Source organism: Manacus vitellinus, unplaced genomic scaffold (assembly GCF_001715985.3).
Source record: "Manacus vitellinus isolate BGI_N305 unplaced genomic scaffold, ASM171598v3 scaffold_20_pilon, whole genome shotgun sequence".
NCBI classification, from domain to species: Eukaryota; Metazoa; Chordata; class Aves; order Passeriformes; family Pipridae; genus Manacus; species Manacus vitellinus.
The window spans coordinates 12,495,207-12,507,806 of record NW_021939471.1 but is presented as its reverse complement, the minus strand read 5'-3'; the positions used below and the strand labels follow the sequence as shown (position 1 = coordinate 12,507,806).

Sequence of the window (12,600 nt, the reverse complement as noted above, 5' to 3'; positions counted from 1 at the left end):
TGTTTCTCAAGCACTACAACATGTTCTCGTTCTTGGTGTTCCAAAACAGGCTTCTGTTTTGGGGGCATCACACCATGTTTTAGTTTCCGGTGCTCTGCATCAGGCTTGGGTTCCTCAGATACCACAGCAAATTCTTGTTTCTCAAGCACAACAGCATGCTCTGGTTTTTGGGATGCCACAACAGGTTCTAGTTTTTGGGTTGTCAAAACAGTCTCGGGCTCCTCAGATGTCAGAAAACGGTCTAGTTTTTCAGTTGCCACTACAACCTTTTGCTTTCGGGCCACTTTAGCCACTTGCGGTTCTTGCAGTTCCACCTCTTGAGGCTTTGCTTTTGGGGGTCCTGCAATGGACTTTGGTTTTCGGGAAACTGGAACAGGTACTTCCTTTTCTGGGAAAGTTGTCTTGGCCACTTTATGTACATAAAAGATATTAGTTCTAAATTTAACAATGGCACTGACAATCATGCCAAAATTAAGTCAATCATAAAACACAAAAACACAATTGTAATGAAAATATTAAAAACATTTCAGGTACTGATCATTTATGTTGCCCTTTTTAATGATGAATATATGACATTTTGGCTTTTTTCTCTTTTCTCTCGAGTGTACACACACACTCCCCCCTCACAAAACTCATGCCCCCATATGGACGTACACACATGCACTCATAGTATAACTTAAACAGTAAGTAAAATCCATGATAATTTCAAGCAGAAAAGACAGGACAAAAGATATTAATAGCATTGCAGGGAATTAGCTGAAGATGCTTTTAAGAAATATCAGTGATGGCATCTAGTTTTTCTTGACGGAGCTTCTGGAATTTCAATCATATTGATATTTTCTGCCCTCAGCTACTAGAATGGGTATTTTCTTTTCTTCTATTATAACTTTGAAGATATTAGCTGTGGTTGTTTTCATGAACCCAAGCAGGTAGAATAATAAGAATAATCAAAAATTGTAAGAAGAAATATAAAATACAGACAATTCAGACACGCAAGATTTGCCCCTGTTTTTCAATAACAACCATGTATGTCTGTTTCACACACACATGCAGGTGGATAGAACAAGTATAATGTAGAATCTCAGAAAACAGAAGGCCTGGGTAATTATAATATTAAAGAAAAGAGGAAAAACATTGCTTTTGTTATTTGTTAGTGTTGAAATTTACCTTCCTTTGGTAGAGGTTCTGGTTCTTCAGGTGCAGCCTCTGGTTCTGGCTCAACCACAGGTTCTGGTATTTTAGGCACAGGTATTTTCTTTTCTGGAACAACTTTCCTCGGCACCTCTGGTTCTTTAAAGACATTTGTTTGTTTTAGCGTTAGGAGTTTGAAGAATAGGAATTAAAAAGGCAACAATAGCACAAGACGAAAAATAACACACCATCATATAAACCCCCAACCGGATAAATAGCCTGGGTTTTTTTTTCGTACTGCTATTTGCACACCATTGTCGCTTACTGGGAGCTATTCACAAGTGAAGAAGACAACACAATCTGTAACACTTACAAATATTAGAGCATAAAAAAAGCAGATAACACAAACTTAAGGGTAGTGTTTAAAGAAACAGATTAAAGATTGTGTGCAATTTCATCACTATTGAACATGTACCTTTAGTAGGTGGTGGAGGTTCTGGTTTTTTAGGAACTTCAATGTGTATTTTTTCTTCTGAAACCACTTTCTTGGGCACCTCAGGCACTTAAAAAAAATTATTAATTTTATTTTTATGCATTTCAAAGATATGTCTGTACTGTTCAGACACTAAGAAAACGTAAATCTCGGGGACATGAAAAGCATCAGTGGTTTTGTGTGTGAACATGTAATTTACCTTTGCCTACAGAAAATTCTCTCTGCTGCCTCACTGAGGTACAGATACAAAAACTACAATTCAAACAACAAAAATATTTTATAATACATTTATAGTAAAAGTAAATTACCACTATGTTGAAATAGTACCCTAGACAATTAAGGGGTTTTCTTGTGTGCAGCAGCTACTTTTAGTCAGTGGAAGTTCTGGTTTCTTTGATACTCTAACTGAAGCCTTTTCTGGGACCACTTTCTTTAGTATCTCAGGCACATGAAAAATATCAATAACTTTATACTATGAGAATTTCATAAACAACATTAAAGCATAACAGCAGATCACTATCAGTGAAAGCACAACTACAAAGAACAATTTTTATTACACAACACATTCATTCACTTGACAAAACTTTGACAACAGAAGAAAATGCTAAGAGAGGTCTTAAATACTGTGTTCTATATTGTTAAAACAATAAAAGAGTGATTTTTTTGATTCTGTTACTTTTGTCATAATGTCAAGTATCTTTAGCTGGTGTAACTTGTGGCTTTTTAGGTACAGCAACTTTGATTTTTTGTTCTACAACTACTTCCTTGGGTCCTTCACGCCCTTTCGGGAAGAGATTACTTTCAGTTATTATATGGAATTTTACAGTTACGTTCAAAACTTTTCAGTAGAATTGCAAATGTTTTTAATAGACCCTTTGATTTGACATATTTATTGCCTTAGGGTTATTTTATGCCCTTGTATAATCTGAGGAAACACCTCAAAGTCTTCTGGAGTGTTATCTTTTACACTAGATTAATTTTCTGTTTTATTCAACCATTTCCTGAATCTCCATTTCCCTTAGACTGACGTTGTCCATTTTGTATTCCTTGTCACATTCTTCTGTATGTGATGGCTTCATGATATCAATTTTTCATCTATGCATGGAGGGTTTTCTCCTCTATTAGACATCTGTATCACTATCCTATACTCTCTTTTGGGGCTAATTTTTCATTATCTGTCAGGAGTATTTCACATCACAGAGACCCTCTTTTCTCCTCTTCTCTTAAGATTTCTCCTGTTGTTCTCAAGTGTCAGTCTCATCTCTGCCCAGCCACATCAGTATTTCTAACATACTGGTACACTGATTGCAGCTACGAATCAGAAAAAAAGAATTTTCAAAACAGTAACATATATAGAACTGTGGGCACAGAAAATAAAAGTAACAGGAAAACACAAACAAACAATCAAATAACTAATCTGCACAATCAAGGTTCTTTTCCTCTTCCAAATTTTAGTTTTCTGTAGTGCAACATACCTTTGGCTGGTGGTGGTTCTGGTTTTCTAGGGACAGCAGTGGCTACTTTCTCTTCTGGAATTTTCTTGGGCACCTCTGGCACTTTAAGGAAAACAGCATTCATTTTTTTAATATTTAAAGCATTTAAAATTATTAAGAGGAAAGAGTATCACAAGAACCACATCAGAAAGAAAATAAACAAAAGATATAAAAAGAGATACGACATGCAACAATGTTGTATACTATTACATAATACTAGGATTTTTATAAATTAGTTTTACTATAAACACTAATGCCCAAGAGAAAAGAAATCTCCTCAGAAAGTTACCATTATTGACATATAAGATTTAGATAGTGTTACTCTTGGCTTTTTAGGCACAGCAACATCTATTAATTTCTTAGGTACCTAGACACTTTAAAGAAATAATTGTAGTTTTAAAAATTACAAAGATAAAACATCCAATACAGAGAAATAAGACAAAACAAATAGATATATAAGGGTGCTTTGACAACAGTTACAAATTCTGAAAAGTGTTCATGGTTCTATCTGGCAAAGAACAAGTCTGAACTGACTTTTTGTCATGCAGTGGGGACGTGCCACACAAACAGAACTTTTTTTCAGACAGAACTTTTGGAATACCTGAATGAATTGTAACAACTGGTTTCTGTGCCAATTCTATTTCACAATTAAATCCATTGACCCCTAAGTTTCACATGAGCAGTGTGAAACAGGAAGTACACATACTTCTTGTTTGAGTACTGATAGAATTTCTGAGGTTGTTCACAGTATCCACAAAGTGAAAATGTTTGTTCTGTAAATCTCACTGCATGTTAACTCAGTCAGAGTTTTCCTTTCTTCTAGTCCCTTTTTGTCTAGCTTCTGATACAATTTCTAGGTTATTTTTGGCTACAAGAAATAGATAAACTCAACTAATTTTTAATGCTTTGACAACAACAATACAAGGGACAGATGAAACTCATAGAGAAAGGAGTTTGGCAGATAGAGCTTCTGGTTTTTTAGGCAGAAGGACAGGTTTTTCTTCAGTAATAGTTTTCTTAGGCAATTCACACACTCAGAAGGTATTTACTGATTTTAATTTTATGAATTAGACACAAGTTAAGAAACAGACACAGGGACACACACAACATAAATGCCACAAATCTGACACAAGTGGACCATGATCTATTAAATTGGAAACTGTGTAAGAAGCAGTAAAGATGTTTATCAGCAAAAGACCTCAGTTCTACTAGGCTCTCAGAGTACCTTTAGACGGTGGAGATGCTGGTCTTTTAGGCACAGGAGTAGGTTCTGGTTTTTTAAGCACAGGAGTAGGCTCTGGTTTTTTAAGCACAGGAGTAGGCTCTGGTTTTTTAGGCACAGGAGTAGGTTCTGGTTTTTTAAGCACAGGAGTAGGTTCTGGTTTTTTAGGCACAGGAGTAGGCTCTGGTTTTTTAGGCACAGGAGGAGGCTCTGGTTTTTTAGGCGCAGGAGTAGGTTCTGGTTCTTTAGACACAGGAGTAGGTTCTGGTTTTTTAGGCACAGCAATAGGCACTTCTTCTGGACGAGCTTTCTTAATGACCGTGGGTACTTTAAAGATATTAGTTCATTTTAAGGATAGAAAGATAAATCATAAAAAATCTCAAGTTTTTCATATAAGTAGGGTACTAAAAGAATGAATACAAATACTAATTACTTTGAACAAGAACTAAACTATGAACATGAATAATTTAATTTTCCTGGAGTTCATGACTTAGTAAATTGCAGGAAGAGATGATGAAGATATATACCTCTAGGTGCTGGAGCCTCCTCTTTTCGTTGAACAGTAGAAATTTCTTCTTCTATGTGCATCTCCTCATACACTTCATGTACTTAAAAGATATTAGTTTAAACACTTAAATTAACTTAGAATATATTCAGAAAACTATACAGTGTATAAGATAAAGAACAAATATAAACAAATGTTCAAGTTCCTCTTAAGGTACACAGGTCTATTTTATAACCACCAGCAAAATGAGGATGCTTTCAAATAAGGAATGAAAAAAAATCTCTTATTCTATCCTAATATGACTTCTGCAGCTTTACAAGAGAAAGATGTGTGGTATGTCCTAAACTCAGCTACTACCTTGAGTGCAAGAGGCCTTGTCTATCTAAGCTCTGTCACTTTTTATTTTTATTTTTTTTTCCTTTGGGCTGATCTCAAGTAGCAGCTAATTTTCCCCTTGAGAACAATTAATTTTATACTGTGGTAAGTAAGCTGTTAAGTAAACCTTAGTTCATGATAAGTAGAATGCTCTCAAAACAATTAAAAATTTATGTATGAAAACATTTTTTATCCTTCAAATCCCACTCAAAATTTCTTGTACCTGTAAAGTGTGAAGGTTCTTCTTTATGTGGAGCAGGAGTTATTTTCTCTTTGTGGACAGGTTTCTTTGGTACTTCAGGAACTTAAAAATATTGGTTTATTTTAGAAATTTGCACTATGAAATAAGTAATACAGTTTCGTAAAACAACAAAAAAGTTCTACTAGAAAAATACAAAAAATACACCCTATAAAGCTGTGAATACAACTCAACAACTTCGCCTTCTGGAGTTCATTGTTTTTCTTACTCCTAGCACTTCCAGGTCTGAATATGCTCTTCTCTGAAAAGATAGTAGGATTTTTTGCTTGGGTTTCTTATTAGTTTGTTTGTTTTTCCTGGGTTTTTTTAATGGATTTTTGTTGTGGGGTTTTTTTGTTTGTTTGATAGGGTTTTCTGTTGGCTTTGTTTGTTTGTTTGGGTTTTTGTTTGGTTTGGTTTGGGGTTTTTTTTAGGTATTTTGGCATCTAAAGGAGTTTATTTTTTGAAATTTCAAAATTACCCATAAAAGCAAGGCAAAACTCCAGTGCAATTAACTAATTATTATGCTTCCAACATCTGTTGAGTTCTTTAGTGCTGGACTTCTACTACAAAAATTATGTTGCTATGAAAAACCTTTTGTGGCTCTGTATTTTGTCCCAATTTAAAGTATTACCTTAATCTTGACTTTCCTAAAGTCCCTGATATGACTGCAAAGAGTCCTTCTGCAAACAAGCTTCTGCCACAATGTTTTAGATTTTTTTCTAATATATTGTCAAAGTATTTTAGGAAAAAAAATGAGACATGAAGTAAAAAAAATATAAGGCTAATCCCTGGCTCTACTAATGAGTCTCCTGTCTACTAAATTTCTTTGTCTAATTTAGTCTTTCTAAATTTTAAATTCTTGGAGCAGAATGTATCAGTCTGTTTGAGCAGCTGCTAACAAAAGACAGATATGGTAACTATAAGGTGTCTATGACACCTTGTTTTGTTGTTTAAGAAAAACAAGCAAGTTGGGTTTCTCACTTAGTACCTCACTTTTAAAAGAGGTTAGAGAAAATCCATTTGGAGGACTTGTACCTTTAGCTGGAGGAGTTTCTTCTGTAGGTACAGCAGCAGGTATTTTCTTAAGTGGGACAGTTTTCTTTGTCACTGCAGATATTTCAAAGATATTACATTTTTTAAAGAACATCATAATATACAAAGTGTAAGTAACAAAGAAGCAATGACAGACACATGGTGTCTAAGGAAACACGAGAATGAACACATTTAATAGCAGATTAGCACACAGATGGAATGATGAAGATGAATAACTAATTTGTAGGGAATGTGTTGCTTTACATAGCTTGAAAAGTTGGTGTACCTTTAGCTGCTGGAGCTTCTGGTTCAGTAGGAACAATAAAAGAGACTTTTTCTTCTGTTGGAACTTCTCCATAAACTTCAGGTTCTTTAAAGATATTAGTTTATTTTACATATTTTAGTATTAATTACAAGACAAGAGTAGAAAGACAACTTGTAATGCAAAAATGCAGACATGTATATGGACAAGGAGCTGTTTGAACATAAGTCATTCAAATATCTCAGTTCAGCCTAATCCTTTACTAATGCCTGCTAGAAGTGACCACTCCCAATCAACACAAGTATATACAAATGTTTAATTTTAGTTTCTAGTTACTTAGTTTCATGTATTAGATAAAGTTTGTAACTGAATTTCATATGTTCTCATTTGGAGTTAACTATCTCTATCCCAGCTCAAAAATTAGTTGTTGCTTAGGATGGCTCTTAAACCATTGTCTACTTAAGTTCATTTCTTTGCTCCAGTGTGATTAAAGTGTTTCCTGGATCAGCAACTTAGTTTCTCTCTTATTTACATTTATTTCTCTTATTATCACAGGAGAAAAGTTTAGCATTTTTAGAATGCTAAACTCCATTTTTACATTCAGTTTAACATTTTAAATTTTAAATTTTTAAAATGCTGAACTACATCTAAATTTGGGGAGAGAGTTGTTTTAAGAGTCATGGATATAAGTTACTTCTAAATATTTTTAAAAATTAATTGAAAATATCTCATATTTCACAGAACACTGTAGGGCATGAATTGATATATTCTCTGCAATTTACTGTTTGGTAGATGTGTAATTGATGTACCTTCATAGAAAGGAGGCTCCTCTTCTCTAGGGATAATGATGGGTACTTTCTCTTCAAGGACAGCTCTCTTATGAAACTCAGAAACTTCAAAGATATTAGCTTTCTTTTAGTAACCTCAGAATAATTTGTTGTTTTTAACATCCCAAACAGAAATAAACCCAGAAAACTAAGTCCCTTTGAGATCTCGAATACCATGCCTTTTTGAGAATGAAATACAACACAGTTCTAGAATTGTCTTGATGGAACAATGAATTATGTGAAGAATTTATAGTTTCTGCTCTCAAAGAGCACAATCCATTTGCTTTCCTCACTGAATTGTCATGCTTTTCCTTTGGATAGGCGTAACAGCTTTAATGTCTTAAACTTACTGGCTCTTGCCCTATTACTTCAGCAATTTCATGACTCATATATTGGTTTCAAACCCCCAGTTTAAACTAAATTCACAACTATATATTAAAAATATAAAAGCATTGAAGGTTTACATAGTGGTAATGTAACTAGAGATACCTCCTCAGCGTGTTTTCATTCATAATCCAATGATTTACTGTCTAGCACAGGTCTGAAATATTTGCCTCAGAGTTTACAGTATATCACTGAGAGCTGAATTTCCACTTGAGACTGGGTACTCTTGCAACAGTGTAAAGGACACAACAATCATTTTAAAAGATGTTAGCTAGGAAAAATGGCACAAATATTTCCATAAGATCTCATATCAAAGCCTCCTTTACCTTTCTTTGGTGGAACTTCTATTTCAGGTGTACGTGTAGGTTTCTTTTCTTCAGGGACAGTTCTTTTGAGAACATCTGGTCCTTTAAGATATAATTTACTTTTAGGGCTTTCAAAGTTATTTGGAAGAAGTTAGAAAGAAGAAGAGCAAATCTAACAAGGAAGATTCTTGAAACACCAAAGAATTAAATACTTACTGAAAGAACGTCTATGTTAATTTTGAAGATTAGACAAAAGAATAATGTTTAAAAATATATATTCTTGAAAGATTCCTTTTCAGAAGAAATAAAAATATTCTTTCTTTCTGAACTACTTTCATGGGCAGCTTAATGACAAAACACTCATTTTTTAAAGTGACTCTCACATGTTTTCAACAAATTACTTGAAACAAACAGGCAAAAAATATTCAGTTACAAACAGATGAAAAAACCACTGTGGAGACATAAAACACATGCAGGTTTCTCAACAAATAATGAGGACAAAAGACTGAAATTAGAGTTCATATACCATGAAGACAACGCAGAGGAAGTATACCTTTAGCTGGTGGAGTCGTCTCCTTTTTAGGAACAGCAGGTGGCACTTTTTCTTTTGGAACAGGTTTCTTTGGCACTGCTGGCACTTTAAAGACATTGGTGTTTTTTTAAGAATGTTTGCAGTATGAGTATTATGCAAGAATAGAAGTTAAAAAAAAGCAAGCAATGCAAAGACTCAGAAATCTTAGCAAAACACAAATATATATATATAATACATATATACATGTACATAATACAAAATAGGCCACTTGTCTGGACCAGTTTGCTTGGATTCACATAGCTAGAGTTTTGGTATTCAGTGAAAGAAAAACACTGCTGTTGTTGGGTAAATTTTTGACTAGGATAAGCCTTAACAATTAGTTTCATGAACTATCAGCTCTAAATAATGACAACTGGGGAAACAGTAAGGTTTTAATTTCCTGTCAACTAGGTTCAAGCCTTTCTGTAAAAACAAACAAACAAGCAAGCAAACCCACTTTTGCCCACTGATTTAATTCTGAGAATTCATATGAGAAACAACTGTAGAACTTATCATGAAATGAATTCTGGCAAAACGAGTGCTATGAACAGAAAATTACAAAATTCTGGACTAGTACAGTAACTGTACTAGCATCCACTGACAGTTGCTATTCATGACACTTAGGTTTTGTAAAGCCTGTTACAGAGAACACCTACTAAGATTGCATACATCCCAGCACATCATTAGGTTAAAGAAAGTTCTAGTTTTTTAGGATTCTGCAGGAAACCAGGGTTTCAATGATTAGCTATAAAATGTCACATATTGTAAGGACAAAAATTAAATTTTGCCTCCAGGAAGTAAATTTGTCTGTTTTGGTTTGTTAAAGAAATACTTTTTTTTTTTAGTAACTTCACTTCTTTGACTGTACTGCGAAAGAAAGTTAAGGATCTTGCAGTCAAATCAGAATAGGCAAATTACTGGATTTGGGGATTCAGAGACTCAGGCAGAAGACTTGTGTTTTCAAATGTATCGAATAGTTGAGGTACCTTTGGCTGGAGGAGCTTCTCTTTTAGGAACAGGTACTTTTTCTTCTGGCAGAGGTCTTTTGGGCAACTCAGGCACTTTAAAAAATATTTCATTGTGGATTGTAAATTATTTATGAGGAATTACAACAGATATAAACACAGCAAACTAGGCAATCACTCATCTCATAATTTATGCAGAAAAAAAGCAAGTGATAATCTCAGAATTCTTGAACAAAACAAAGGAGTATCAGCCTACATCTTTTGGTACATTGCAGATGCACTTTCTGTTTGACATGAGGACTCATAATTTAAATGGTGGAAAGGAAAGTTTTACATGAGTTCCAATATCTCTGTAACTCAAAGGAGCTAAACTGGGCAAAAGAATCAAATATCAATGCAAAAAAAATATTTAATTCATGTTGAAGCTGAATTACATCAGAAAATTATAAATTTCTCTGCCTGTGTCATATCTACACTAACTCGTTCTTGGGCAGTCAGGTGGGGAACCCTCCCATTTCACTCTGAAGGGAAGAATTCCTTAGGAAGGAGTAGGATAGAAACAATCTTTGAATTGATTTATCATTACCAGCAACAGACAAACATAGGACTACAAACAAGGTAAAATAAAAATAAACACCCATAGGAGGCTTAAGCAGTAACTGGAAACAACACACTATAAGAACAAAGAAATCATGACTTGATTTACCTACAGCTGGTTGGATTTCGTAAGCCTCCTCATATACCTCCTCATATTTCTCATAGATCTCTTCTTTCTCCTTAAACTCGTACTTTCCATAGATATCTTTTTCCTCGGCCTCCTCTGCATATTCCTGTTCCTGAATCTCCCTGTATCCCTCAGGTTCTTCAGGTTCCTCATATGCCTCAATTTCTTCAGCTTCCTGAATCCGCTCAAACTCTTCAATGCTTTCATATGTCTCATACTTCTCATACTCTTCATATGCATATTCATACTTCTCCATTGCAGGTGCAGGAGCAGGAGCAGTGACTTTTTCTTTCCGGACAAGTTTCTTGGATACTTCGGGCACTTTAGAAACAGTATTATTGTTACCATCTGACTTTTTTTTTTTTTTACAGTTAGTCAAGATAATTCACAAAGAACAGAAAATGTACACAATAACCACAAGTATAAGTTAAATTATAAAACCATTCTTCTGAAACAATATATATATTATAAAAGATTTTAGAATGAGGAGGAAAAACAAATCTTTGAGAGAAGTAAGAAGAAATATCTGTACCTTTAGTTGGTGTTGGTTCTTTGGGTTTGGGCACAACAGCTGGTACTTTCTCTTCTGCAACAGCTCTTTTACGCACCTCCATGACTTTAAAGATACAGATTTTGTTTAGGAATTTAAAAAAAACAAACCACCTTAGAGCAGTATACGTACAAAAGCACAAGAAACAGAGGTTTACGGTTCTACAATGCGAACATTGAAAATGAAGAGTTTTAACATAAATTCAAGCAGAAATCTCGTACAACAGAGACAAAAGTTAGAAGAAGGTCAAGAGCATTTTTAGCATAAATATTAATTATAAAGACTACATATACCTTTTGCAGCTGGAACCTCCACTTTTTCAGGGGGAGCAACAAGCACCTTCTCTTCAGGTGTAACCTTCTTAGTCACCTTGGGTACTTTAAAGATAGGACCTAACTTCAGTATGCTTTTGCATAATTTATAAATAGACACCAAGCCAGAAGCTTAGAACAGAGACTCACAAACAAACAAACAAACAATATAGTGACAAATGTAATACAAGACAGAGATACTAAAATGTCCCTTGCTAAACTCAACTTGTATGAAGAATATTATCAGTTAACGATAACAGCATGTACAAACTGCAATACCTTTGGCTGATGGAGCTGGCACCTTTTTAGGAACAGGTTCTTTTACTTCAGGAATGGGTTTCTTAGGCATCTCAGGCACTTTAAAGACATTTTATTTTAAGAATGTCATCCACCAGTAGTATGAGAAAGAGAACACAAAACATATACAAACAGACATAAGGACATAACAACTGATCTGCAGAATATATTTTTAAAAGATGATACAGAAATTAAAGCAAAAGACACTTTACATCCATAGGCATACTTCTTGAAGATGTAAAATCATTTTAGAGAGGTTTTTTTTAGCTAGGAATTTGACAGGCACTTTGAGACATCAATACAGAAAGGCAGCACAGACACAAAACTAACATAAATAACAAACAAAATAAACTAGATGGAGACTCTGAATGAAAATAGCAACACATTGTTTTCCTAAGTATTAATTTATGTACCTTTTGCTGGAGGACGCTCCAGTTTCTCAGGAGTGGGTACAGGAATTTTTTCTTTTGGGACAGGTTTCTTAGGAATCTCTGGTTCTTTAAAGATATTATTTTGCAAACACATTTTAAAATTGCTTTCAGAGCAGTAAAAGCATGAAAAACATGAAACAAGGTAAAAACATGAAACAAGACGACAAGCTCCCCCAAAAAGATTCTTAAGATTTATGTAAGGCTTAGAACAAGAAATAAAGAGGAATACCAATGAACACAAAAGATGTCACGAGTAATTTGCAAGAAAAGATCATGTACCTTTTGCTGGTACAGTTTCTTCTGGAATAGTTTCCTCTCCTTCTTCCTCAGGAACAAAAATGGGAATCTTTTCTTCAGACACAACTTTCTTTGCCACCTCAGGCACTTTAAAGATATTATTTTAAGAACTTTACTTTCACAACATCACAAAGAAAAATTCATAACATAAAACTCAGGGACAGCAATTTTAACATAACAACAG

General features: G+C 34.3%; 1 protein-coding gene across 1 annotated transcript in view; it reads right to left on the bottom strand.

The window, feature by feature from the left end:
- Positions 1-12,600, bottom strand: part of TTN (titin) — a 241,352-nt gene that overhangs the window by 120,197 nt on the left and 108,555 nt on the right. The window contains exons 138-156 of the mRNA XM_018071672.2: positions 12,399-12,503; positions 12,102-12,185; positions 11,671-11,748; positions 11,374-11,457; positions 11,063-11,146; positions 10,513-10,851; positions 9,828-9,902; positions 8,824-8,907; positions 8,292-8,372; positions 7,564-7,647; positions 6,779-6,862; positions 6,496-6,567; positions 5,443-5,523; positions 4,867-4,947; positions 4,615-4,666; positions 4,343-4,398; positions 3,100-3,180; positions 1,607-1,693; positions 1,168-1,290 (exon numbers count right to left, since the gene is read on the bottom strand). Of these exons, the coding sequence (XP_017927161.2) occupies positions 1,168-1,290; positions 1,607-1,693; positions 3,100-3,180; positions 4,343-4,398; positions 4,615-4,666; positions 4,867-4,947; positions 5,443-5,523; positions 6,496-6,567; positions 6,779-6,862; positions 7,564-7,647; positions 8,292-8,372; positions 8,824-8,907; positions 9,828-9,902; positions 10,513-10,851; positions 11,063-11,146; positions 11,374-11,457; positions 11,671-11,748; positions 12,102-12,185; positions 12,399-12,503 (1,815 nt within the window). The remainder of the gene's footprint in view (positions 1-1,167; positions 1,291-1,606; positions 1,694-3,099; positions 3,181-4,342; positions 4,399-4,614; positions 4,667-4,866; positions 4,948-5,442; positions 5,524-6,495; positions 6,568-6,778; positions 6,863-7,563; positions 7,648-8,291; positions 8,373-8,823; positions 8,908-9,827; positions 9,903-10,512; positions 10,852-11,062; positions 11,147-11,373; positions 11,458-11,670; positions 11,749-12,101; positions 12,186-12,398; positions 12,504-12,600) is intronic.